This window comes from Solea solea, chromosome 2, assembly GCF_958295425.1.
Source record: "Solea solea chromosome 2, fSolSol10.1, whole genome shotgun sequence".
Taxonomy (NCBI): domain Eukaryota; kingdom Metazoa; phylum Chordata; class Actinopteri; order Pleuronectiformes; family Soleidae; genus Solea; species Solea solea.
In genome coordinates, this window is record NC_081135.1 from 30,645,815 (window position 1) to 30,673,130 (window position 27,316).

Genomic DNA, 27,316 nt, shown 5'->3' on the forward strand with positions numbered 1-27,316 from the left:
TGGAAACAGCTGCGAAATTTGACACAGAGAAGTATTTATGAGGGCGTTGGATAGATAAAATGTCCTTGGGAAAATGACATAGAGCGCGTCAATTCATATAGAAACAAGATAAGACATGGTGGGCTGTGTAGACCCACAATAGAGGCTGAATAGTTTTAGCAAAACATTTACAGAGGCTACTCAAAGTAAAAACAATGAGGACACTGATTTAAAATGGCGTGTAATGATGTTAATGAGAAGAATCCCTGCTTTTCATTGCATTTTACTCTAATTAAATAGTTCAGACTGCCATTAGAAAAGCAACATGTTGGGTGCGGCGCAAAGAAAGAGACGACAGCAGGGCAGGCGCAGAAGAGAAACTGGCAGAAGGTAGGCCGAGGCAATAACAAGAGAAGGTGTAAAGTAAGGGCAAGGAGTGATCTATTAGGGAAATGAAATCTCCTCTTCAGTGTGGAACAACATACATCAAGATGTGACAGCCCCTCCTCTAAGCCTGTCAGTCCCCGCCTCTGTCAAAACAACAATTTAGAGCAAAGCTAATTCCCCTGTTAACCTCCAGATAGCCTCTGTCGAACACATTCTTCTCCTGTAAACAAGAGCGCTGCGTTGGCTCGTGCATTTCTCACACAGAACTCAAGCACAAAGCCTCCCTGTGCCAATGTAGAACAACTGGGTACGACGTGTCCAACAGAGACTATTTTGAAACCCATCTGTGTAAATCTACGAAAGTCATCTTATTATGAAGGGTTATTATGCAGTCGAGTAGAGGAGGAGACGTCATTTTGGCGTTCTTTAGCTGGTTGCTTTGGATTATCGCGTCTGGGAACTACGGTGGCCTTTGGATACCGTAAAAGGATGTTGTTGTTGGAGTTTTACTGCAAAACACAAGCTGATTTGTATTTTTTGAGAAAAAAAACAAAACTATGCATATTTGAAAGCAGTTATACACATGCACAAACATACTTAGGGGGGTAGTATGTTCAATTTCAGCTAATAAACCTTCCTAAAAGTTACACGGTGGATCGTTGACCCACCAGCATTTGCCTTTATATTGAATCGCCCTCACTTGTACAATCAAGGTGTGTTTCACCTCGAAGGAGGAGATTAAAGAGAGAGGAAAGCAGAAATAAAAGACAGGAGAGGGGAGATGATATGGCAGTGTCAGTGGTGGTAATAAAGAATTATATGTCTGTCTTTATCACCTATACCTCACACACACACACACACACACACACACACACACATGCAACTGTTCTGATTAAACCCCCCGCAAACATGGATTGGTGGGAGTGTCCATGGACCACAAGGCTAATTGAACTGTCTTCATTCTGAAAGGGATGGGCATGCAGAGAGAATGATGAGGACAAGAATAAACAAGCAGCAGTAATAGTTACAGAAAGATGCAGACAAAGAGAGGAGAGGAGGTGGTAAGAAGTTCAGTCACAAAAAAGTTTGAAGATTAAGAGGTAAAAGACGTTAAAATAAAAAAGGTCAAATGAGGACCTTCAGTTGCCACTATTTCAAGGCTGACATCTCAGTAAATTTCAGATATTCAAGTTGCTCAAAAGATAAAGCCCTCTGACTCTCAGTCCTGACCCATCACAAGGTAGAATTGTGTATTTTCAGAATTTGTGTGCCTGAAAGCAGGTGCCACGAATTTCCTTGTGATTTATTTCCACTTTATTTCCATTGAGAGAAATGTATGGGTATATTCTGAAATCTGAAATGAATCATTTAAAAGTTGAATCTGCTCTGAGACCACAAGAAAAAGCACTGACTCTGTTTGTTCCCTTTATTTTCCATCATGAGCTTTCTTTATTAGGCTAATTTCATTTCAAAAATCACAATAAATCACAGAGGCTTTGTAGTTCATCACAATAATCACAGTCATTTCTATAGGGAAGATCATTTGGAACTGTAGTGTCTGAATGGTCTTTGTTTTCTCCCCTGCACACTGAGATTTTCTCTTCTGAGCAGTGAGATGGTTAATTCATGCTTTATGTATACACTGGTTTAATGACTAATTGCCCACCCCAAATCCTCTTAAAATGTTTATACACCAATGTATTTTTTTTGAGCAATTTTTTGTGTTAAAGGGAGAAAATGTTCTGCAGCTTCAGGTTCCCAAAATACCCATCGTGAGTGATGAGTATTTTGGGAACCTGACCCTCCAGAATGGTCTGAGAATCCCACAGAGCAACAGATGTTTAACTGCTCTCTGTAGCCGCTGCTCTACCGTCCCGTCACTGCCCCCTCATTGTCCATTAACCAGCTCTACGTGTGTCTGTCTCCTCCCGCCATCCACCGACTTCTGTTCACGACTAATTAGCTATCTGCCCCCCCCTCTCTCTCTCTCCCTTCGCTCCAAGCCTGAGACCTCATCACATTCTACTGTCATCTCGCTGTTCACTGTCGTCGGTAATAATCATCCAATCTCCGCTCTCCTCCTCCCACCTCCCCTCCTCTCCTCCTCCTCGACTCCTCCCCCTTGTCCTCCTCATTATGTCCCGGTCTCCGGCGTGACAGCCGCCATTAATCAAGTCGTTTTGAAACGATGTTGAACCTTGCAACCCCTCAACACCCGGCCCCGGCTCCGGCTCCACCAGGAAGTGTTCCATCCCTGCGGTCCATTAGGCCAAACCCGAGCAAAACATGAAGCATGACAATGGACGCAACAATAGAACGCACAGCAGACATTCGATGACACGACACAATGGGATGCAGAGGGGGAACAACTGCTCTCATTATACTCTATAATATATCTGTTGGGGAGTTTCCTTGTGCCCTAATGTCTCCTGGGAAACATTGTTTCCCTTTCCAAACACACTGGACCTTATAATTAGTGTTAAATACTTGTTACTCTAAACTCTGCCATGACATTTTTGCAGCAGCAGTAAAATGAAATCCCCTCCCCATGATAGAATCTGCCTGTTAACTATGGTGGGTTGACAGGCACTACCTAGCTAGCAGCTCGACCTCTTTACATTTGTGTATGAATGGAGGCAACATGAATGGTCCTTTTTTACAGCTACAGACTGTGTGGTTGTTCTGTGTCTCCCAGACTCTGCGGTCTTCAATGTTGCTCTATGTTGTACGTAGGTTGCTTGAGTTTGTGTGTGAGAGCATGTAAAAGTGACGTTTTAGGGAAATGCATGTGCGTTTTCATGTGATTCCACACACGAGGGAATTGTTCCTATGTTTCCCAGATTGATACTACACAGAAAAAGGGAACGTGACAAAGAAGCCTATGTTCCCGAGGACTAGCGTTTCCCCAGATTTGATACACAAGGGAACATGATAAAGGTTCATAAGCTCCCAGCTCTATATGGCACACTGTGGAAAGCTCCAGGTTTGTATTTGCTTAAATTGTCATTGTGGAAACTCATTAAATGGGTTTTGTGTTTGTCCACCCCCCCCCCCCCCCCCCCCACCCCCTCCCCGAATAATAGACCTAAACCTGAGATAACTTATCAAATTAGGTTTAGGGTTAGAGTTTGGGGGTCAAGGGCTGCTGAGTTTGTTTAGCCTACTTTGAAACCTTGTCCTTTGTGATTTTATTAAACATACGCACACACACACTTTGACACCGAAGCCCCCCCGACACCTGAAGGATTAAAGCCTTCATCTTTAAATGGCATTGGTCAACAGATATTTGACGTTTTAATCAGACGGGACATCGAGAGGCCAACCTCTGTACTGTGCAAAGTATCACGCTCTAAGGCCGTTATCTCTTTGTAAATAGATAAATGTTATGTGCATGAATTATATGAACACAACGAAGTGTTGTTAGTCTGGCAATCTGATCATAAATCCAAATTACATTATACCACCAAACCTAATATCTCTCGGCGGTGTGAGATTTCAAATGCCGCTCGCTTTGTTGTCTTTATCGACAAGACCTTATCTCAAATGATGCGATATTTGTGCTCAGATATACAGCATCATCGGCGCAACATATTGTTCAAACTTTATTAAATGGTGTGATATATATCCCCCCCCCTCCTATCTAATGGAGAACAGATCACAGAGTACTAATTATTTTACAGCAGGCTTTTACGGCCTCCTTTTATAGCCTATATCTGATGAGGGCAATGGGAAAGAATAACCTGATCACCAACAACTATGGCATTTACTTTATCATAAATAATGCCGCGTAGAACTGGACAACCTGTGACCTGTAGTTTAATCACTTTGAGAGAAAATGATGAAAGGTTTTTGCTGCGCCGTATGGGTTCAACTTCTACAACGCTCAACACGGGAAAACAGAATGGCTGTATATATATAATAATAATAATCTATATAATTGATCCAGTGTTTTACCCCTGATCCTTGATAAATTCAGAGCAGACATTTTTACATTTTTCTTTTTTTTAAACAGGAAAAGCAGGTGTCTCTGATAACATTCTGATAACAGTGGCTCTGTTCCATTCATATAAGTCAGGACAGTGTGGCAGTGAGCCAGCATGCTCGCTGATACTGAGGAAGCTGAATGGAGCACAGCCTTCATTAATTTGATGATTTACATCTGTCTGTGACTTTTCCACAGCCACCTGTCAAAATATCTGCCATGAAAAGGGTCTATTGTTGTATCTATAAGATGAACTTAAGCCCCTCTAAGTAAAATGTATAATTATTTGTATTTACAGTAGTAGTAGTAGTATTACAGGCATGAAGACAACATTGGATTTATAGCAATAATTCATAGTGATTGATCGTCATGAAAGATGATGTAAGTTGCAAATGAGTGACCCGTGTCTCAAAGACTGAGCTTGAAAGCCGATGACGTATGTGTGTCTTCACGAGTCAAAGGCAGAATGACACTATTAGCAGCGATTTCATTCATTAGTTCATTAGATTGGCTTGTATACGACAGCTGCCTATGCTGCGATGACGAGCTCATTTCATCCTATATGAGATGGGGAACGGTGTTGACTAAAAGACATTAATTAAAGAAAATGAATCTCTGAAAACCTTTATATCAGGATACCCAGATAATCATTTACCTTGATGAGCGCACACATGCCTGCACACACACACACACACATACATACTGTACAAGGCTCATTGGTTATTTAGTTTATATGCTGGGTAGTTGAGCAGGTGTTGGTGTGTTTGTCTTTGAAGTGAGAGCAGTTTGTTTTCCCAGGCCCATAACTGTCTCTTATCAGTCCTGTATGAACCAGCAGGAAATCACCAAACTGTAGCAAAAGCAAAGTGCAGTTTGCAGACACTTTAAAAACAGATTTTAGCCACTACGTTATAAAGCCTCACCTCAGAAAATGTACACCGATGATATCTTATGAATATGTTTGACACTTTGTTTCACTCAGACGACCTTTGTCTGAACGGAAAGAGAGGGTCGTGTTACTTTCTAGACCTCACACTCCCCACACCAAAGTCCATAGAGGTAAACGGTGACTTTAAATCATTGCACATATGAGTTGTTGGTTCGCTGTTACCTCCATAAGTTCATTAAATTATGTTTGTTTGTTATTTGGGTGACTCGTGTGTTTGAAATCTTTCATTTAAATGTACTTAAGTGACACAAACTTAGTAAACAAAGCAGCAGTCGACCAGCAGCTCATGTGTCCCTGAGCTAAAAACTCTGATTTTCTTCATGGGCTTTGGTGCAAGAGAGTGAGTGGTTAACACATTTATGTTTCCAGTCCAGGCAAAAAAAGGAAAAAAAAGTTTAATAGATATTCTTCAGCCATTGTAGACTTAAGTGTGTGTGTATTTTATTAGATGAACCTTTAGTTAAGTGGCTAAAATCAGTTTTTTCCCTGTGCCCTAGATAATAAATAATAATAAAATAAACTATTTCACCATGCATATGAGCTCTATGCACATAGTAAGTCACTTGCACAGTTCTGTGTGCAGAAGGTCTATAGAGGAGACACAATAAGTTTGCTTTCTCTCCGTTTACGGCACCATTATCTGCACAGATATTGTGAAGACCTATAATTATAACAACCTGTGTGATAAGAACTGTCAGGTTTCTGTCAACCTCGGGCAATAAATCCCAACGAAGTCTTGTTAAACGTTGAATTTTATCATCTCTCTAAAGTGAGATGACAGTAATTAACGTGGCGGTAAAGTGTGTCACAGTGTGTCAAGACAGCCGACAGTGTGTGAGCTAAAGACATAATCACACCTGAGAGAGGTCAAATAAAAGATAACAGGGGAAAACTGAAAGAAAGAGAAACAGCCAAAGGGGGGAAAAAAAAGATCATAATTTTAGGATTGCAAACGCAGAATGAATACTGTCTCTATCTTCAACTATTATTTTATTTTTTTGCTCCTTTCATTCTAAATTCTAACATGAATGCCCTTATAGGAAACTAGTCTCTGGTTATATCCTGCCCCTGTGCTGCAGGACACTGGCCAATCAGGATGGAGCAGACTTTATAGCGCTCTGGAGTGTTTGTCAGAGTGAATCAAGTGTTTTTTTCACTCGCATGACAGAGGTGGAGTGGGTCAGAAAGAGAGTGGGCCATTTCTTCAAGGAAGAGGAGTGAAAACAGGGGTTTGACACCAAACTTAAAAGTCCTGCACAGTGTGTGAAGAAATCACAGACCCACTGGGACTTTCTGTATTTCCTCAGGATAAGAGCTGAAGGCCTGTTTTCAGCTGCTCACTGGAGACCACTTTGGACAGAATGACTTCCACTCTGGAGAAATCCAAAAACTTTTGCATTGATGCGCTGCTGGCGCACGACGTGGAGCAGAGGACGGAGAGCGACGGTGCGTGTTACACCAAGAGCCCCGGGGACAGTCCGGTGTCAAACCGCTGCTCTGAGACACCCTCCCCTCACCCGAACCCACCAAACTCCTCTCCAGCTCCTCTGGGAGTCTTGCCCAAATCCCACCTCTACAACAACTTACCCCAGTCGGGATTCGCTGCTCTGCACCACGGGGGTCTCATCGGGATGCACCCGGGCTCTGTGTACCCCCTGGCGGCCCTGGGAGGCCAGCATCCCGCCTTCATCTATCCCGGTTTTACGCAGATGTTCCAGTCGTACCCGGAGCATCTGAAGGCGGGTGTAATGTCAGGAGCTGTCCCCCTGGAGCCATGGATCAGAGCCGGCTTCATGATACCTAGATTTGGAGAATATGGAGGTGAGCTGCTTCAGCTGCACACTATTATTATTTCTTTTTACATGAATAATACATACAACATTAAAACTACACTATCAAATTGCCTGACATTATATTGCCAGACATTTAGTTACTGTATATATTTGTACAAAAATAATAAAATGAAGTATAATCAGATGAATACTGTAAAACTACAGTCAGATAAATGTCAGATGTTTTGTTTAAAATAATCATTTAGAAATTCTGTACAACTTTTTTAAGTTGTTGACACCTTTTATTCATGCATGTTTCTCTTTATAGTTGGAATTTGAATTGCTTTAAAGCTGTTCATGTTTTATTATTATTATTATTATTGTTGTTGTTTTTGCCCACTTTTGTTGTAAGTTGCAGTCCATCAACCAATTTGTATTCATATTTTAGGGCATCTCAATACCTTCCATGTCCATCTCATATTTGAAGGTAATGTGACATTGAGATGCTGTGTCACTAAAAAACAACGTGTAGCATTTATGACAACACTTGAAGCAGACCTGCCACTTAATCAATTGATAACATTTATAGTGTTTTCATTAAGGTAATGGAGCTCTGCGATGGTTTATTACTCCTCCGAAGCAATATCCTCTCACCTCACATCAGGGCAATAAATGGGAACAAACAGATAGACAGACAGGCAGGAAGACAGACAGGCAGGTACGGCTGGTGGCATCCAAACAATGAACTGGAAATTAAACTGGAATATTATGGGATGTTACAGTTGAAGGTTTATTTGAAAAATATCAAATAGGGTAAATAATGTTTTTAAAGGTTATTATTATTATTATACTAATATAATTGTTACATGTAAATAATGTAACTGCTGATGTATGTCTCATCTACCCCCTGCTTCTTCCCCTCTCAGCTCCAGCCCAGGCAGGTTTGTTGGGGAAGTGTAGAAGGCCGAGGACGGCTTTCACCAGTCAGCAGCTCCTTGAACTAGAAAACCAGTTCAAGCTCAACAAGTACCTGTCCAGGCCTAAACGCTTCGAGGTGGCCACTTCACTCATGCTGACCGAGACTCAAGTGAGTGTTAACACAAACATACACAGTTTTAAAGACTCTGTATTGACATCCATTCATTTGGACAGACTAAACAAATGTTATCTCTAACCTTAACCTAACCCCAATTTAAATCTCAGATCTAAACTTAACCAGTTCCTCAGAAATGAGACTCTGCCTCATTGGGACCAAGTTTTAGTCTCCATGAGGACTACTGGTACACTCTTTGGTTTTATTTATTTTTTAAAACACCACCTACTTTCCAGTTTAGGCAAGACCTGTTTATTGTTATTGTTTTATTTCAACATATATCATCCCCCACTCTCATTTCCCTGAAGAATATATCATTTGTGAAACAACAGTTTAAAGAGTTCGAAATAAACCATGTACATACTCAAACAGTGCAAACGTATTCTTTATTGTAGGCTTTTAATGTGGTTTTTGGCATTCGTTTGCAGAAAGAGGTCGATTTCCTCTAAGTTGCCTTAATGCAGAACAATTGCTCAACTTTATAGGCCATTTTCCTGTTATCCTCAGTCAACAAATCAGAAATATGTCCACTTTTTATATAAGGTTCAACACAATCAGTTGAACCTGTGACACAACAGTTTAAAAATATGTAAATGAGTGTAAAACCCAATGTCAAGTTTAATCTTGCTCACCGTCATATGGTGCCCTTGTTTTCTAACATTGTTTTCTCTGCTTTTTATTTTTTTCTTCCATTCACCAGGTTAAAATCTGGTTCCAGAACAGGCGCATGAAATGGAAGAGGAGCCGCAAAGCCAAGGATCAAGCAGCCCTCACTTCATTGACTGGTGCAGAAAGAGATGAAATGGATACACATAGTGCCAAGTCTCAGGGTGATTCACACAGCTCAAGCCTAGAAGATGAGGAGGAGCTTGATGGGGAGGTTGAGGATGAAAACGAGGAGACAGAGGTGCTGAGGGCAAGTTCTTTAGGCTCTGTAGGCTGCACCAGGCTTGACATAGGAGGAATAGGGAACTACAGCACTTATTCAGAGGAGCAACGAAGCGGGGTTTTCCCTGGGTTATGAAGTCCTGCAGGCCTTCAGTGTATGTCTTTTTGTGTTTACTCCTCCTGAGAAAGAAAATACACAATGCTACTGAATATGAAAACTGACCACATCAAACCAGAATAATGCCATCTTCATGTATCTGGTGATTATATTGTTTGATGACCACTCACTGTACAAGAGGTATGGCTTCAAAATCAGCAAATAATTCTATTTTTATGTGTATTTTTGTGCATGTTTCGGCCAAACTATAAACTGTAATCTGCAATAAACACATGAATGCACATGTTCTAAAACTGTAGAAGTTTAGGGAAAAAAGCACTTTCATGGGAAGGAGTGGAACATTTTACTTGTTAGATGTTGACAGGAGTGTCAGTGTTACATTGTTGTCAGTGCTCTCTGGTCTGTTACAAATATTAGAACTTGAACTAATATTGGAAGATTTTCATACTTTTTAAGAAGACTCAGATTTACATTTGCTCAGTAAATATTTTAGGGCATTATAATGGGGCAACACAGGGGGAAACACTTCTCAGGTTGTATAGTACTTTTTTGATGATTTGGTCATGAATTTGTGTTTTGTAATGAAGCTCTTTGATTTGTTTGAACTTTGTGAATCTGCATGTTGCCTATTTAGTTTAAAAGTCACACATGCACACACAAAGAAATGCTTGCATGTACTGTATGGAAGTTGAATGTGACCCTCTCATTGTGTTTTGTAAACTATTCTTATAGTATCACGCATGGTGTTGTCAATATAATTTAAAAATGATAGAATTTAATATATTTCACCTGTGCAACACTAGAGTCTTTTTTGTGTGGAGGTGGTTGTTTGAAAAATAAATCATGATTGCTTTGAGTTCAGACTGAAAATTAATGATATTGCGTGCCATTTTAGTTACAGGGATGATTCTATTTTAAACTTTTGGAATAGTAGATATGTATAATGATAAACCCCATTATTATACACATGAATGACACAAGTGACGTCATTCTAACCGATATAAACAGAATTGCAGATTATCTGAAACTAGTTTTGACTAGTAAGAATGACATCACACACACACACATATAAGGTATATATATATATATATATATATATATATATATATATATATATATATATATATATATATATATATATACATATGTGTTGATAATATAAATAGATAGTTGTAGAGAGGCTTATCATAGCTCTAACGCTTCACGGTTGAGAAATGTCCCTCAACGGCCGCAGTAATTACTGCAGCTTCATGGGCGGAAGTAAATGAGCGAGCAGCGTATACAAACAACTGCTTGTTGCTATAGTAACGCCGTGAACGACAGAAAGTCACACGTTCCTTTGAGAGGAAATTACTTTAATCTAGGTTTACGTCACGACCGACGAAATATCGCCGTCGCGTCGCTGTTATTTCCAATATTCGCACAAGTAACGTGGAATTAAAAGCGCAAAGTTAGTAGGTTTTTAGTTCGAAAGACGGTAAGAATCTTACAGCACAGCCGTAGCGTTTAATATACACTTATATCAAAACTCTCGTAACTGCGTGTGCGTTTATTTAGAGCGAGTGTAGTGGTCACGTTCACAGCAGCCATTTTGAATTGTGTTAGCAAGGCAGGCAGCACAGGTGTGTTACTGATAACATTAATGACGGCTCTGTACAGTTCATGTCAGGTAAGTACAGTGTGACATTGAGTCAGCATGAAACCTGACACTGGGGAAGCGAAAAGTAACTCATAAAGCCTTTCAAAACACTTTAAAAAGCACATATATTCTTAAAATTGCATTTATTTTATGTCTGCAATGTGATATTTTATTTGTGCGTCTACCTGTCGAGCCTGGAGGAAGAGGTTCTCAATTTCAGTTTTTCCTGAGCAGCAAGGATTAGATAACATTGAAATAATAATAATAAAAGCACTGTAATTCAATTTAAAAATAAATAAGTACATAAATAACAATCTCTAAAAGCAAACATTCATTCATCACATAATGCTTAGCAAGTCTCAGCAAATAAAGACAGGCAGGGTATACCATAAAAGTAATCATTGAAATTGGAAAAATTTATTCTAAAATGGATAAGGAGACGGAAGGGATTTTAGGTGAAAATGCATTCTCTCCTTTCACCTGTGGTGTTTCTACTGTTACCTTTCAAATATCTGCTGTCAAAAAGGCCCATAGGTGTGTTAACTGAAAAAAAACTATACACTCTGCTTCATATTTTATAATTACGAGCTGTGTCAATGCCTTGTCTCTTTTCCCAGCCATGTTAGCTGGACAAAGAGGTACAAATCGACATCTGAATCCTTTGGGTTCCAATGCACCACTGCAGCCCCCCACTGCTGGAAAGGATAGCAAAGTAAGTACCAATAATAATGGTAATATAATAATAATAGTAATAATAATAATAAGTGAATGTAGTATTTGAGCTGCCTATACCTGTTTTTTTGTTCATCACAGCGGTCTTATAACGTATCATAAATCTGTCTTTATCTTTTCTTTCTGTGGATTCATGTCTTCCTATGAGAATAAATAAATAGGTGGTTTACTACTAGGGACAAAACTGGGAAGAATTATCCATAACTGCCCAGAATCAAAATCACAGTTCATATCCTAAAAAGGGAAGACTATGGTGTCTCTCATTAGATAGTATCTACTAGATTTTACTGTGATCCAAATTACCTTTTGGCTTCCTTTGTTCATTAATCATCAGACAAAAAGTCAGACTAACAGTTACAGTCTTTATTTTTAAATAGCTATTTTATCGTTACTTTATTTTATTAAATATTAAAGGTTCAGTTAATGTGTAAATGATTTATGCTTTCCTAAACTCATTCCTTGCAGGATCCAGGAGCTCACCACAGCGGACAGGAAAGGAAACACCTGCAAAAAGTGTCCAGCAAAAGAAGCTGCCAGTTTGGGTTGGAAACAAGGTCAGCGCTAGTTTGGAAGGACTGGGACCTGGGAAAGGAGTTCCCCAAGACCTTAGTGTTAAGGAACATTCAAAACAAGCTACAGAGGCTATCCGTGAGGTATTCAAATTTCTAAAATTACACACACTTATGCATACACCTAAGATTTATACAAACATGAGGTAAATGGTATTATTTGCTGCCAGTAAACTCTGAAGGTCCAATGGGAAACCACAGACTAACCCGTCTCCCTTATTGACCTTTTACAGGCCCCCAGTGTCCAAGTTTTTCACCACCATAACTACCCCGCATATTCTTCTCAGCCCAGGGACTACGTGCTCTATTCCAATCATCTTTACACCACAAAAGAAGGTAACACATACCACACTTAAGACATCATAAACAAATGTGTTATTTCACTATTAGAGATATTACTATCTCAGCATCAGTTTGTGGGTCTGGCTACTGTCTACTGTCCAACTGTCTTGTCTCTTGACAGCGTGACTATGAGGACAGCATTGAGTTTCAAGGTAAAGATGGAAGCTTCCAAGTACGCCTCCATGCCACCGTTCCTTGCCCTGCACTGGAGGTGCCTGACTCAGTGCTGCTGCCACTCTGTGCTGTTCAACATTCCACACATACTACTTTCCTGCTCAAAAATGCAAGGTACATACAAGTTTTTCCATTTGAAAGAAATTCATTTTATGTTTTACTTGACACCACTCTTTCTTCAATCCCTTCAACCCACCTTCTTTCTGCGTACACTTTTTTTCCCTCTCCACAGTAAACTCCAGACATACTTCCGATGGGTATGTGAAGTGCCTTTCCAGCTGAGCCCTGATCATGGCCTGTTGAAGCCCAACCAGGAGTGTCATATCACTGTGGAGTTCTGGCCGGAGGAGGCTCAGGTGTACCAGCAACAGGCTTATTGCAAGTTTGGAGAAGAGGACAAGACAGAAAGCTACTGCACTGTGCTACTGCAGGCACAAGGTATTTATTGCAAACATAGGTCCTGAAATGTGGTTATTGATTAAACTAACACGTTTTGATGTGTGAATCATAAAGATTGATTGTAGGATTACTACTTTAACAAATACTTTTAAATCACAATTTGTGGGTTAGGGTTAGTGAATGAATGGGCTGTATCCACTAATATAATCTATAAATAAGACTGTAAATCTGCTTGTGAATTAAATCTAAAAGGTCAAAAGGTCAAACAATTTGACTTAAATGGTGTTGCTTTAATTTGCTATAAATAATTATGACTTGACACAAATCTCTGCATTTGCCCAACTGTCCCCGGCTGTCTGTCTTACTATGTCAATTTGAGTGAAGACACATGTTGCCCATTTCTCTTAATTTCACCTTTTAACCTATGAATATTTGGCTTTTGATTCTACAATGAACCATCCGTGAAGCAGGAACCAATACTTGCTCACTTGCCTCTTATTTTGCTCCTCCTATCTTAGCCAAAAACCCATGTCTGCAGCTGAGAAATCCCGTGACCGGGAAGGAAAAAGAACACTGGGATCCAGTTCTGCTCTTTGGCTCTGTAGGTGTTGGCCAGAGTTTACAGAAACACTTTGATATCTCCAATCCCTCCCCTGTGAGTTGCTCTCAAAATGCACAAATACATGCGCACTATCTCTGTGACCTTCTCACTTTATTATTCTGCTCTCTTCTCTCTTCTGCAGGTAACTGCATCTTTCTCTTTGTCACTTCTGCCTGGCATGGTTTCTTTGTCTGGGTCAGTGTTCAGCTGTGATGTCATGAAGGGTGAGGTGGCGCCCGGTGGAACACGGCGAGTTGGAGTCACCTATTCCCCTGCTGTGGTGGATATGGTTTCTGTTGAGTACTTATCTCTTGAATGCAGAGGGACCCCTGAAGAAACCTTGCTTAAACTCACTGGAAGCTGTAGAGGTAAGGGACCCACAAAAACCAGAAAATACAGTTCATTCTTTTGTTTTCTGACATACAAACAGGAATGGAATCAGAAAGTCGGAATGTACACTTATTTAATAAGACAATGTTTATTTTTTTGTAATTAGGTCCCAACGTGTCCTTGTCCTCCTCCGTGGTGGACTTTGGTTTTGTTAAGGAAGGAGGATCGGTCAAACAGACAGTCACACTGCACAATTATTCTCCTGTTGAGACCCTCTACCAGTGGGACATTGATTGCAATGGGCACAGTGTATTCAGTATCCAGCCAGCAAGTGGCACTGTGCAGCCATGGAGCCACATCACATTGAATGCAATCTATAGGCCTACGCAGCCCATTGCTCACAACAGGAGAGTGCCTTGTCTCATACTGCATGGGGTATGAGCCAATGTTTAGTTATAGACACACTCACAACATAGAGAAACATTTATGAGTAACGCCTACTTATCTATATCACTAATCTTCCTTTTAGAAGCCTCTGTTCCTTGAACTGAATGGTGCGTGTCACCCTGAAGACTTGGATTTGCCAGACACTGTCAGGGCAATGCAGCAAGCCCATAAGGTACACTTGAAGCGGCAGGATGTTGCTGTGTGTCCTGGATGTGGTATAGTGCCGTAGAGAGACATTCAGTTTTGTCTATTTAAATATCTTTTGTTGACGGCTGTTGTTACTTAATGGAACAGTAGAGGTTTACAAATGTCTCTGTGACCCACTCTTTCACTGTGTTATTTTCTTGCAGTCCAATGAAAGACTGGACAGTGGGATGCTGAAAACACCCATGGATGAATATTACCAAACTTTTTCTCCGTGCACGGACTCTCCCCATGTGTGTGTGTTGCCCCATGAGCTGCTGTTTAATCACAAAATTACCAAATCCTTGACGACTTCATCCACCTCCTCTCAATCTGTCGCCATCACCAACCACACCGCAGAGAAACTCAGGTACTGCTGCCTGCCAAAAACTATTTCTTTATTACAATATTAGTTTTACAAATGTTCTGCATTGATGTAATTTCTGTTGCATGTGTTTCTCTTCCAGCGTAGTGTGGACTATTGCCAAAGACTCTCCATTTTTTGTCTCTCCCTTATCATCTGACCTGGCTCCGATGAAGGCCACCTCGTTCAGGGTGACATATGACCCCAAGGAACTCAACACATTGCATGGAGCACAACTCGAGTGCTTTGCATACCATAAAATGGTATTGAAAGGTTATTCGGTACTGCTGTAAAAAAAAATTCTGTTACTAGTTAACATGTCAAAAAGTGTGTTTTTGAGTTGAAATCCTCCTTTATCCTTTGTGGGTCCTGTAGGCTAATCTCACTGGGGAGCGACTGCTGTGTTCATGTGTGATTGTGAGAGTCATAGGCCACTCATTTCAGCCTGGTAAAATACACTTCAACCCATGCTGCATTCTGGAACCCCCGCAAGTGGTGAGACACAAGAACAAGAATGAACGCAAACGTTTATTTGTTTCTTCTTATTTGGTGTTAATCTCTTGTTTTGCCATTCACTCAATCAGTAGCAAACTTGTAAATACAGGGTTTGTACAGGTGCTTGAAAAACTGAAATTCTAACTTGAATTATTTAACAACAAACGACAAATTGACTGAATAGTTCACTGCTTGCTCTGTAAGTCTACTCAGAGACAGGTTAATTTTTTTTCAAAACGCAAAACCTGTGTTTTCATTATAATGAAACTATTTTGGTGGTTTATAGCATAATGCAAACTCTTTTAATGTGATTTAGAAAAGTGGGAAAACATTTTTTAGTATGAATGTATTTAATAAATATGCAATTTACCACAGCTGAAAGGTGATGAAAAAGCCTGGACAGTGAAAGTGCTTCAATTGGACACGTGAATATAAACCCACTAAATAAAATGCTTAAAGCACTATAAATTATACTACGATAAACAAAGACAGACATACTCTGATGTCTACGACATGTCATTTTTATAGGTGTTCACAGGCACAGATGCCCTTTCCTATCAGATGGTGCTCCTAAAGAATAGTGGGCACCTGCCCCTCACTTTCTGTCTAGGCAGTAGCTCAAAGTCTACGCTGGCAGAGTCGGTGTCCGTATTTCCAAACTGTGGTCTGATCCAACCAAGGAATCACCAAATCCTCACCCTCAGAAAAACTCCAACAGAAGGCTGTCCCAACGAGGGGTTTAGTGTACAGCTGCAGCTCAACGCGGCCAAATACACACAGGTACTGTACATGTCTACTCCACAGACAAACAGAAAGGAATGCAGTTCTTGTACGTTTAACTGTCTTTTTTGGCGACTTTAGGAAATGACAGTTGTGAATGTGGTGGAAAAGTTGAGCATGTCTCTGGAAGGAGATGGCAGTTTAAATTTCCCACCAACAGCGGTGGGCTCGCTAACCAGACGCTCCCACTACATCAGAAATCTCAGCAGTCTACCTATACGGTCGGTTGTCCCAGTATTGTTTCTCTTTGCCTGTATTTAACCTGGTCTTAACCCACAATCATGAACCTCGCCTGCTTCTGAATCTCCGTGATTGTCCTTTACGATAGGTTCCAGTGGAGCATTCCAGAGCTTGACAAGGAGCTTATCACTGTTGCACCAGATGCTGGGGAACTGAATTCCAATGAGATCTCGGTGAGAGATGAAGAGAATCAATTATTGAGAAGGTACTTTCCGGAAAACTTGACATCTGACTTTTTTGCATTTTTGTTACAGATCCAGACATGGTCCTTTAGTCCAATGACAGACAAAACATACACTATTGAAGCTATTCTCACCTTCTGGCTGGTCCAGACCGATGAACATAAAAAGTCACACCTCACCCTTAAAGTGGTGGGAATGGGCTCCAAAGGCTTTATAAAGGTACGGTCGCCAACGTGTTTGTGCGATTTTACTACAATTCCATATCAGTTTGAAAAAAAACCAACAAAAAACCTTAACAGGTGTGCTTGAAGTGAACAGAACCAAACAGTTTGTGAATGTTTGTTTCCTCATCAGGCAGAAAAAGCAGTCCTGGATGCAGAGGAGATCCTCGTGGGAAGTTACCAGTCAGTTGAAATTCCTCTGGTCAACAACAGCCCCTGTGCTGTGTCCTTTTGTCTCTCTGTGCAGCAGACACTTCTAGATGAGGGTCTTGTTTATAATCCTGAGACTGAACCACGTGGTATGCTCCATTATGCTGTTAATTAAAGTTATTTAGTGTATGTGCATGATGTTTATTTGCTCTCTGACAGCACATCTTAAATGTAGTGTGTAACTTTCAAGCAATGAGTTCACACAATAGTCTCTCAGTATTTATCAGTATAGCAGAGTTTAGGTCTCATGGCAACATTCCACAGTTGCACACAGGAAGTGATTTGTTTTATGTCGACGTGAGACTGCTGCAAACAGGTCGGAGTTTGACGGAAAACAAATAACACAGCAGTTCAGCAGTTTCATGGGGTGAGCACTTCTTGCCCCCACCTGCCCCTGCACTGTCGTTGTTGTATACACTCAACTGACTGACTAAGCCTGTTTTCAGATAAAGGATGCAACATACAAACACAGGTTTAGTACAACCAATGCTGCACATAATACACAGAATGTTGTCTTTATTTCTTTCAGCTCTACAACTGGACTTTGAGAGGGGAACTATCGCCCCTCACTCCATGATGCTGCTCCCATCCACTGTCAGACCATACAGACGAGCCCAGTACCTGTGTAAAATCAGCTACCAGATACTGAATGCCAGTGGTAAAAAGAAAACACACTCTCTTCAAACCTGAATATATTCTGCTTTAGTGTACTATTATTTCTCATTTCTACTACTTTCTACTCCCTGTCTACTTCTACTCTCTTCCCAGGGCTTGTGTCGTCCCTTCCACATGCAGTGTGTGAAGTGAGAGCTAAGGGTGTGGTCCCCATTCTACAGGTGACAGATGTTTGTGGTTTTGGCAGCATTAAAAGACTCGGTAAGAGGCCTCTCTGGAAGATCTTGTCTTTGGATAGCCTCAACCACCACCTGCTGTCCACCCCCTCTGCTTCAGAAGTCACTCATGGAACCCCAACCAGATACTGGTCAGGAGCAGAAGACAGAAAAAAAGATGGAACACTATTATAAATACACATTTATTGTAAAATAACCATTTTGTACATAAAGAATATTATCTTCTTTTCTTCCCCTAGTCTGCGCACTTGTCCTTCTACCACTGCGACTATATTGGACTTCAACTTTAATGCTGCTCCCATGGATTCAGCCCCGTCAACGTTTGTGCTGATGTTTGACAACCCTGATTCCTTCCCTGTTGATTGGTGAGCAAACAACAGTGAAGTTAGGGCCCACTTGTGGGCCTCAGAGGTACTGCAGGTGGGCCTCAAATGTACCTCTGAGGTATTGCAGGTGGGCTTCTGGACGCATCCTGTTCTGTGGAGACAAATGTAAATCGAATCTAATGTGTAATATTTTATTTAAACTAAATGACATTTATATGTAATGTTTATTTGCAAACACAATTTTGGCTTCTTATGGCCAAAATGGCAATCACAATTATTTTTGATGATGATTATGTATGATTATATGTACATGTATATGTACATCTATATTAAAAAATAGATGTACTAATTATCTTTGGTTGATTTGACTAATGCTCTTCAATATTAGGGCTTTCCTGTTTCCAGAAGACCAACAGACTGCACAGTGGGATCACTGGTCACAGATAGGAGCATTCAGCAGCACTGAGCTGTCCAAGTTGAAGGTCAGGCATACCTAAATACAGCACAAGGACATTTAGTAATACTTAGTGTCACTTTAAGATTAATATTATCTGCGATTCTGAATTCCTAACCTTAAATATCTTGGTTTCATTGACAGGATCAAGGAAAGCGTCTGTTTAATGTGTCTCCTCGTTCCGGAACCTTGATGCCAGGCCAGAAGAAGGCAGTGCGCTTCAGCTACAGGTCAGAGATTTCAGAAGAGGACGTACAGTAGTTTCTGTCATCATCATATAAGGTGTTAGTGTTAGTAGAATTTGGTACTAAGGATAATAGCAGTTTAGCTGTATTGCTTTTATTAAATTAGTGAAACATTTGACATAGTTCAGCGTATCCATTAATCACATCACACTTTCTGTGTGGTACCAAAACTTTTTTTTTCTTCACAGCCATGAAATTACCGGAAAAAATCAGCTTCCTGTTGTGTTCACACAATCCTATGGCAGAGAGATATTGGTAAGGCTAACCCTTCTAGCATTTTATCACTAGGAATAGTGAACTCTTCGCAGTTGTTAGATCTTCTATTAACTTCATGTACATGTGATGTGTTTATGTTCACAGCTCAACTTCCAGGGGTTGACCGTGGAGACGAGCAGATCATATCTCCACTATGCCTCCAACAATTATGTCTTCGGTCCCGTGTTCATTGGGGACTGCAGTCCTCCGAAGCAGGTGTGTAAAGTTCTTTTCCAAATAATATAATTTATTTATTGGTCCATCCATTCATTTAAAACTTAATGTTGCAATGTTAATTCTGTAAAAGTATTGAGTATTTTTCTGGGTTTCTATGTCTTTGTGCTGCAGGGGTTCAAATTACATAATGCAGGTGCATTGCCAGCTCATTATGAAGTGGACTCAGCCGTGCTGTTACAGCTTCAGATGGACAACTTTAACCATGCAGTGCTGTACTGTGTCAATCCAGAGGGAGGGGTCCCTCCAGGAGAGCCAGTCATGCTGGAATGGATCTTTTCTCCACTGGAGGCTAAACTGTACCAGGTATGCACCAGCTTTCTGCTCTCCTCTAATTGTTATTCTTTGAAAACTGGTTGGTCTAACGTTACTGGTGGCATCATGTTTTTTTTCTGTATCAGTGTGGAGATTTGAATTTGTAGATTTTGTCATCTACCTTTTCACATACCATAGCATGTATAGCTATTTAGCCCTCTCTCTTCTTGAATGTCTAGAGACTTGTGATTTTGTGGGTTTCTGAATTTGTGTATTTTCTAGATGGATATTCCTATCCACATCGACAATGGGGATACAACGGTGGTGAGGTTTGAGGGGTGTGGGCTTGCTGCTCCCTCACTGGACAACTCCAGCGCATGTGACTGCAGTGATGATAACTCAGCCGATCAGGGGGTGCCTGTCCCAGGACAAGTGAGAGCGACTATGAACATTGCCAAGACTTCAGTGAGTAACTTTAAAATATAATCTGTTAACATTCAAACCATTGTCAAATGACATCATTTTTTTTTCCTGTGGAGGGCAGCATTGCACCTTTCGGTGTACAGCCTGCTGGAAATGATGAATATAAGAGTTCACACAATGATGATTAAATCCTTTAGCTCCACATATCTTTCTTTGTGTTTCTCAGTCACCTGTTGACATTTCTGCACTGCAGATTAGTAATTCATGTTGGAGGCAACAGCAGCGTTGTGTTAGTAAAGTGAGACGGCTGCAAAAAGGCAGACTAGTAACATCAACATGAAAAAAAAAAAGCACCAAAAGATACGTACTGCAGCAATTCAAGAAATTGAATGAATTGAAGTAACTGAATCGAGTCATTGAAGCAATTTTTGTTACACTTTTAATAGCACAAGTCTGATCCTTGTCAGTAAAATATAATTGAGGCTACTTGTATATCTCATCTTAATTTATATGCGTTTTGCATGCAGACAGTATTTCTGTCCGAGGAAAGTGTGTCTCTCGGCTACATCCCCATCTACAAACAATCTTCAAGAATCCTCTTCCTCAACAATGTGTCTGGCACAGACACCGTGCAGTACACATGGGACATGTCCCAGCAGAGCGCCCAGCAGGTACATTTAAGGCATACTGTACATGAAGCCTGTGCGTAATCATTCATGTGTAGCTTTTATTTAGACCAATTTATATTGACTAAATGTTAGCTTAGCATGCTGGTCTGTATGTTGTCAGGTGGTGCATTTCCATCCAGAGCAAGGTAGACTGAGTCCAGGGGAGATTGCTCTTTGTGTCCTGACTGTCACCGCCACTGACTACCCCACCATTTATCAGCTAGATCTCACCTGTCAGGTACCACAGCAGTATTTTAAGCTGCATCAAACAACTTAAGTGGTTCATTTTGAGCCTGTTGGACTTTCTGACACACAATGTCAAATGTTTCTTACCTCTCTATTCCCCCCCGACTTCAGATTACTCAGGAAGCTGCACTGAATCAGTATCATAAAGCTCTGCACCGCTGGGAGGAAGAAAAAAAGAGACGGGAAGTGGAGTTTGTTATTACAGACAAGAAGGAAACTCGGTCCCAACGGGAAGAAATGACAAAGCTACAGGAGCAACCCGAACCACCACACCCTACTCAGTTGCTTCTGGAGGTTACAGCACACTCCTACAGGCCTCAGCAGTATGTCACACACTTTCTTGGCCAGTTGTGTGTATATATACTGTAGTAGGATCAATTCATTCAGAGATTGATGATAATGTTTTTTTGTCTAAGTGTGTTCCTCAGTCAGCTCCAGTCGATCAAGCACACCGAAGTCTGTCATGCCGCTGGCAAAGACATCGTCGTGCACATACTTAGCACTCTGCTATGGTAAAACACACACACACTGATAACTGCAGTAAAAACATGACACATTCACAAAGTCATTTGATATTGTTTTATATATATATATATTTATTTTCCAGGAACATACTTGATGACTTGGACTTCTGCAAGCTTGAACGTCCCATGAGGACTGCAGTGCGTCCGAAAAAAATACTCCTAAAACGGCAGCACACTGAACTTGTGCCTGCTGAATTAAGTAAAACGGTCTTGTCAAGCACCATCCAGAACCTGATGATGGAAGCTGTCAGAGGAGAGCTGGAGCTTACAGGGTATCCACGCTCTATTATCCTGCCACCTGTTTCTCCCGGGTGAAGACAGACACTGTGTACACACACACACACACACACACACACACATGCACATTCAGGTTAGTTCTCTTGCCTGAATATGAAGTTAACCTTACTGTGTTTCATTTTCACTAGGTGGATATCCAGAGCCAGGGCTGAGCAGAACAGCAAAAAAAGATTGAGGACTTAATTTCACCCCCCGACAACTTATGTAACTTTGTCATTTTCAAACTGAAATCACACTTTGCAACAACTGGCAAATGTTAAAGGTCACATTTATTTTAATTGTTCTGTTTTTAATTGTTTTAATTCCAGTTAAGGGGAAAACAATTAATATCTCTCATATTGCTTTGCATTGGATAAGCAGGAACTAATTAAAAAGAATGTTAATGTTTGTTCACCCTATTGGCAAGAAGAAAACTCTTTGGCAACACCAAGACAAAAAGCTCCCCCTTGCTTTTTAGTGGGGTAATGAATATTTGGATGCATTTCATGTGGTGATGCTCCCTCACCTTTTTATTATTTTTACACTGTGAGTGTTGAACTCAAATTGTCACCACAACTTAAACTGGTCATCAAGTACTGGCTCATAATGTCAACTGTTGGGTTTGTTTTTGTCTTTGTATAATATTGAGGTCTGAACTGTATTGTGTAAAGTGCCTTTACAAATAAAGTTGATTTGACCTCATTTTAAAGTGTTTTACAAAAACCTCACATAACATGTACGACTGGCATAAAGACAAAGGTAAAAGCAACAGTGTTTTACAATATTTACAGACTTTATTTGGTAAATGCATTTATCATATTCATGTCCATTTAAAAAAAATAAATACAAAGTTCCTCTCCATGGTACAGGCAGTGGAAATATAGTAGAAATAAGGTGACTTTATTTTTATTAAAAGTATACATATTCAGTACCTGCTGGCATAAGCAGGCAACTTTGATATCAGATGCTGCACAATTTTAAAATATCCTTATTTTCTTAATGCTCAAAATATGACAAATGATGAATTATTTCATATTTTTCTGTCAAATTCAATGATAGGAGTAGATTTGTATTAACATGCAGATCAGCCACTGCACATAAATGAAGAACCTCTGGTTGAATTTGTGATGTGACCAAACTCAGTGGTTGAACTTGAGGATGGTGGGAGACATTTTGTCATGAAGATATTGGACTTTTTCCTTCCGGGTCCTCAGCTTCTCAAATTCAAAGTAAGGGATCTGAAGGGAGAACAGCAAGTAGTAAGTATTCCTCTTATCTGTACACATTCAGTAAAATGTTTGACCAGCTATTGCTTGAATGTAATTGTATATTAATAAAATGTTAAGTTAAAATGATAACTTGGTTAACTAACTTAACAATCTACCAAAAATAAATTGAAGCTAGCAGCTGAGAAAAACTAATTTCTAGTCAAACCACTGACCGTTCTTACTTATTATTTACAAATGTGAACTTTTATTTATTAATCTACAAACAGAATCTGCAATAAGAGCCAATACTACATTATTTTCTTTGTAAGAGAAGAATTGATTATTTCTTGCCATAACAGGTCCCTTAATTTGATAGGATAAATTCTAACATGGGTTTTATCTTATGCAACATTAGAACAGTCAAAGGAACCACTTTGGTCGTTCTGGTGTTGAACACTGAATGTCATACCTGCACCACCTCATAGCCCATTCTGCGGAGGTGTCTCCTTTTAGTGGCTTCCTTCCCCAGCAGGTGTCGTGTGTTACTGCAGAAGCGGGTTTTCCCATCGAGACACAGCGCCACCCTACATATTGACAAGAGGACATCAGCTTTTTTTTTTTTTTTTTTTTACTGTGATAAAGAGAAAACTACTATCTTACCTCTTGTACGTGTGCTCCCACTGAGAAAGAGGCAAAATGTATCCATCCTCATCCAGACAAATCTCCACATCTTGGAAAGAAGAATGAAACAGAAAACACCATATATGTGAGTAAAGATTTTGAATTCTTATTTGACATTAAATGACTATATATAGATGAATTATACATTTGCATTGCATCTGTGTCGCATTACCTATCGTGTATCCACTGGGGATTAAGATTCTGGTAGAGTAAAACTTTCCACCCAGGACTTGAGTGAGTGACACTTTGACCTGTTGGTACAACGGATTCTCCACGGGTGTCTCAAAGGCCTCGTCCACAGAGGAGAACTTCCTCACATGGATGAAGTGAGGCAATCTGGGACCCTGACGAAGGCGATAGAAAATATTATTATTAATCTATGTATCACTTATCTACCCATGTGGGTTTTTTCTATGAACAAAGACAGAGATCAGAGCAAACAGGTAGCTTTTCAACATTTTCAAGAACGAGTTGTGTGACACTCACCCAGTAATGTTGACATTCTAACGAGATGGAAAGATGGAGCTGTGTCAGTTGTCTCAATGTATTCTTGTCCATTGGCTGCCCCTGTGCTGCGGGACAAACAATGACTCCATTTTACTGTATTACCGTAACAATACAAATATATAATATACAGTAATTGAATTTACTGTGCTAAAAAAATACTGAGAATTAACTGAATCTACAACTAACTGCTATATAAAAGTAAGCAAGTAGCTGTTAACAAGACACAGCTGACAAACTTAACAAGACATGTGTCCTCTCTGAATCCAGTGTTATCAAATATGACAGCATCTGTGTATCTCTCCCTCTCCTTTCTCCCAACATGTTTCCCTACACGTACCTTGCAGCCGCTGTAGGAAGTAAGGACTGAAGACTTTGGACATGTAGTTGAGTGGAAAGCGCTCCAGGTGGATGCAGGCGTGCAGCACGTCTATCAGGGAGCGAGGCTGGAAGTGGGACAACCTTGTAGATAAAATACTCTCCAGCTTCTTAAACATCTGACCGGAGCACTGAGGAGTAAAGGTGAGAAACATCATCATTAAAAAAGTTACTTAGATTTGAGGGGAAAAAAAACGTGAATTTTTATCTGGAATGACACACATCATCTTCAGATTCAAGTACCTTTGGCAGGTAGTTGAGTCTCCCCATGGCAACAATCTGTTTGGCTATCTGAGGGGCAGTGTGCCTGTCAGCATTGCACACAAAGTTCTCAGCCACAGCCTCAAAAATTGTCTCAGAGCGGCACCTGGTCTGCAGACAGTACTCCATGACAGAGCTGATCAGCTCTGGCTCACATTTCCCCAGCCTCTCTGACACACACACACACACACACACAGCACAGGATGTTCTGATTAGCTTTTCCCATTCATAAATTATCTTTTGCAGCAAAGAAATAGCACATTTGTGACTAAAACTGGCAAGAAGAATTAAACGTAATCACACATCACACCTGGTAGCACTTTCTCCATTGCAGTCCGGAGTTTTTCATGACGATGCCCCAAACACATCAGGGCAGAGAGCACCTGAATTATTTCACTGTCACTGAAGGCACTGAAAACCTGTGATGCTCTGTGACTCAGCCTCAGCACCAGGGCGACAGCCTGTGAAACACAATGTTAGTATTAGTGCTTCATCCTCTTATAACACCTCACATAGGGGAATACATTTCAATACAGTATGTGTGTGTGTGTTCTCCGAGAATAAATCATTATAGTATTAGTGTTATACTATAAAAGAGACGTCAAGTGACTGAACATCATTGTGATGAATGCACACCAAAACAAGACAATTTATTATTATTATTTTTACACACTTGTATGTATTTGAATATGTGACATGGTCTCATGATGCCAAATTATGCTCTGTTTTGTTATGGTGGTCAGAAGATTTTGGACAAAAGTAGTTAACTCTATAGTTTTGACAAATTGGGCCATAGTTTTTTTGCGGGGGAGAGTCAAATGGTGAAATATGTAAGTCAAAGAGAAAGTTTTAACAACCTGTCCGTGCTGGAACTTCAGTAGGTGCTGCAGAAGATCACTGACTTGACTGGCACTCAGCTGGTGCACCAGCCCCTGTGTGACTTTGTGCAAAGAGGACAGCATGAGAGCCTGCTGCTGGCTGCCAGGCTCGTAACACAGAGCGAGCAAGGCGTGAACTCTGACAGCTTCTCTGGGAGAGACACAACTGTCTTCTAGAGCAGCACCGATGACGTTCAGGACCTCCATCAACACCGCAGACTGACGGCCTTCCAGGGCATGAGCCACCTCACCCAGGTGGCAGAGCTGAGTCACCCCAATGCCCCCGGTGGTGGTGAGGAGCTTCTGGCACGCTTTGATCAGTTTGACGACTACAGGACTGTGGCCTTCTAAGCCACACTCAACACATACTCTGAGTAAAGTGGTGAGTCCCTCTGCTCTCTCCTTGATGGGGGAGTCTGCCAGCCTGGCACACAGCTCTGGGATCACATCGTCTTCAAACAGAGACTGGATATTGACTAGTGCAGTTGCACTGCTCTGTGGTTTGGTGTGCAGTGTGTATGGAGGGAGACTGGGGAGAGCTGATCCTGATTCCGCTTTAGGCGTAATGCGTCTCACTATCTGTTGCACAGTCAGGTGATCGTCTCCTTTCACTGGTAAAAGCACTGGAGTGAGGAGAGGGGCTGCTCTCACCTGCTGGACCATTGCTGTGTTTACATGTGCACTGTGGAAAGGACGCAAACCTGTTAAACATGGTGGCTGTGCAGCCACAGTTCTGCTGGCCACAGGAGAGCATGTTCCCACTGAACTGCAGCGGATTAATGCAAGATTGAATGTGGAGAAGGCTGAGCTGTGCTGACACACTGCCCTGACAGACGAGGAGATGCACACAGCAGACTTCATGACAACCAAGTTCCACCTGGAGACAAGAAAGGTCACTCACTGTGAGTAATATGACATTATTTTATTTTGTACATCACACTTTCAGGGTATTTCTACATTATACATTCATGTATTGTTGTTTATTTCTGAACAACACAGTAGCAGCTTTGTGTGATTCATTTTCATCAAACTACATTTTACAACATGTGGTTTGTGATAGTGATGAGTTACGGACCTTTGCGTAAGAAAACCGACTGGCGTTAAATTCAAAGTCAAAACATCGAAATAAAACTCTTTTTTTTACTCTAATATTTACACATTTTATCATGAATGAAACTTAAACTAACATGTGTACGGACAGTAGCAGCTCTTACCTTCAGTGAGACAGCTGAATGACGAGTGGGGTTTACAAACACGAACACATAACAGAACCTCAAGCGTTTGATAACACGTTGTGTAAGGCTTGTGTTTACGTGTGCTGCCATCCAGTGGTTAAAGCGCAAACTGCACGCTGGTCTGGTCTGTGATTTCTCGTCTGCTTCTCGATCATGATGACGTCATTAGGCAGCAGCCCTTTTAAATGAGTTGATCTCCAAAATGTGCATCTTGTAAAATAGAATGTTGGAAAAATGTTAAATAATTAATTTTCGCTATTATCCTTATCAAAATATGATTTAATACGTTATTTTTTATTTTATTTTTTAAATCTACCTAATAACAAAAATCTTGAAAA

At 40.6% G+C, this 27,316-nt stretch overlaps 3 protein-coding genes across 6 annotated transcripts; 2 read left to right on the top strand and 1 right to left on the bottom strand.

Annotated features, from left to right (window-relative positions):
* Positions 1-6,484: 6,484 nt before the first annotated feature.
* LOC131455175 (motor neuron and pancreas homeobox 1-like) lies at positions 6,485-10,024 on the top strand. The gene is made up of 3 exons (XM_058622645.1): positions 6,485-7,118; positions 7,996-8,156; positions 8,863-10,024. The coding sequence occupies exons 1-3, from the start codon at positions 6,659-6,661 to the stop codon at positions 9,184-9,186; spliced, it is 945 nt and encodes a 314-aa protein (XP_058478628.1). The 5' UTR covers positions 6,485-6,658; the 3' UTR covers positions 9,187-10,024.
* Positions 10,025-10,496: 472 nt separating this feature from the next.
* cfap65 (cilia and flagella associated protein 65) lies at positions 10,497-22,526 on the top strand. Of its 4 annotated transcripts, none has more exons than XM_058653845.1 (33): positions 10,497-10,645; positions 11,425-11,519; positions 12,005-12,192; positions 12,342-12,444; positions 12,572-12,738; positions 12,857-13,062; positions 13,542-13,678; positions 13,767-13,992; positions 14,121-14,389; positions 14,484-14,573; positions 14,752-14,954; positions 15,052-15,211; positions 15,324-15,443; positions 15,972-16,223; positions 16,305-16,444; positions 16,552-16,636; positions 16,718-16,864; positions 17,000-17,165; positions 17,606-17,734; positions 17,845-18,058; positions 18,167-18,292; positions 18,642-18,735; positions 18,852-18,937; positions 19,141-19,207; positions 19,313-19,423; positions 19,556-19,747; positions 19,979-20,161; positions 20,647-20,790; positions 20,909-21,025; positions 21,145-21,356; positions 21,450-21,545; positions 21,641-21,868; positions 21,983-22,526. In XM_058653845.1, exons 2-33 carry the CDS (start codon positions 11,427-11,429, stop codon positions 22,035-22,037), a joined length of 4,806 nt encoding a protein of 1,601 aa, XP_058509828.1. In that variant the 5' UTR covers positions 10,497-10,645; positions 11,425-11,426; the 3' UTR covers positions 22,038-22,526. The 4 variants fall into 4 exon arrangements, with proteins under 4 accessions (XP_058509828.1, XP_058509821.1, XP_058509836.1 ...); XM_058653838.1 differs by having other exon boundaries at positions 10,520-10,618; XM_058653853.1 differs by lacking the exon at positions 10,497-10,645 and adding an exon at positions 10,683-10,837 and having other exon boundaries at positions 21,641-21,829.
* Positions 22,527-22,650: 124 nt separating this feature from the next.
* Positions 22,651-27,026, bottom strand: LOC131454989 (FAST kinase domain-containing protein 3, mitochondrial-like). The gene is made up of 10 exons (XM_058622591.1): positions 26,958-27,026; positions 25,723-26,620; positions 25,176-25,326; positions 24,848-25,035; positions 24,567-24,735; positions 24,209-24,294; positions 23,895-24,066; positions 23,702-23,771; positions 23,511-23,625; positions 22,651-23,071 (listed from the first exon to the last, which is right to left on the bottom strand). The coding sequence occupies exons 2-10, from the start codon at positions 26,602-26,604 to the stop codon at positions 22,973-22,975; spliced, it is 1,932 nt and encodes a 643-aa protein (XP_058478574.1). The 5' UTR covers positions 26,605-26,620; positions 26,958-27,026; the 3' UTR covers positions 22,651-22,972.
* Between the last annotated feature and the right edge of the window lie 290 nt (positions 27,027-27,316).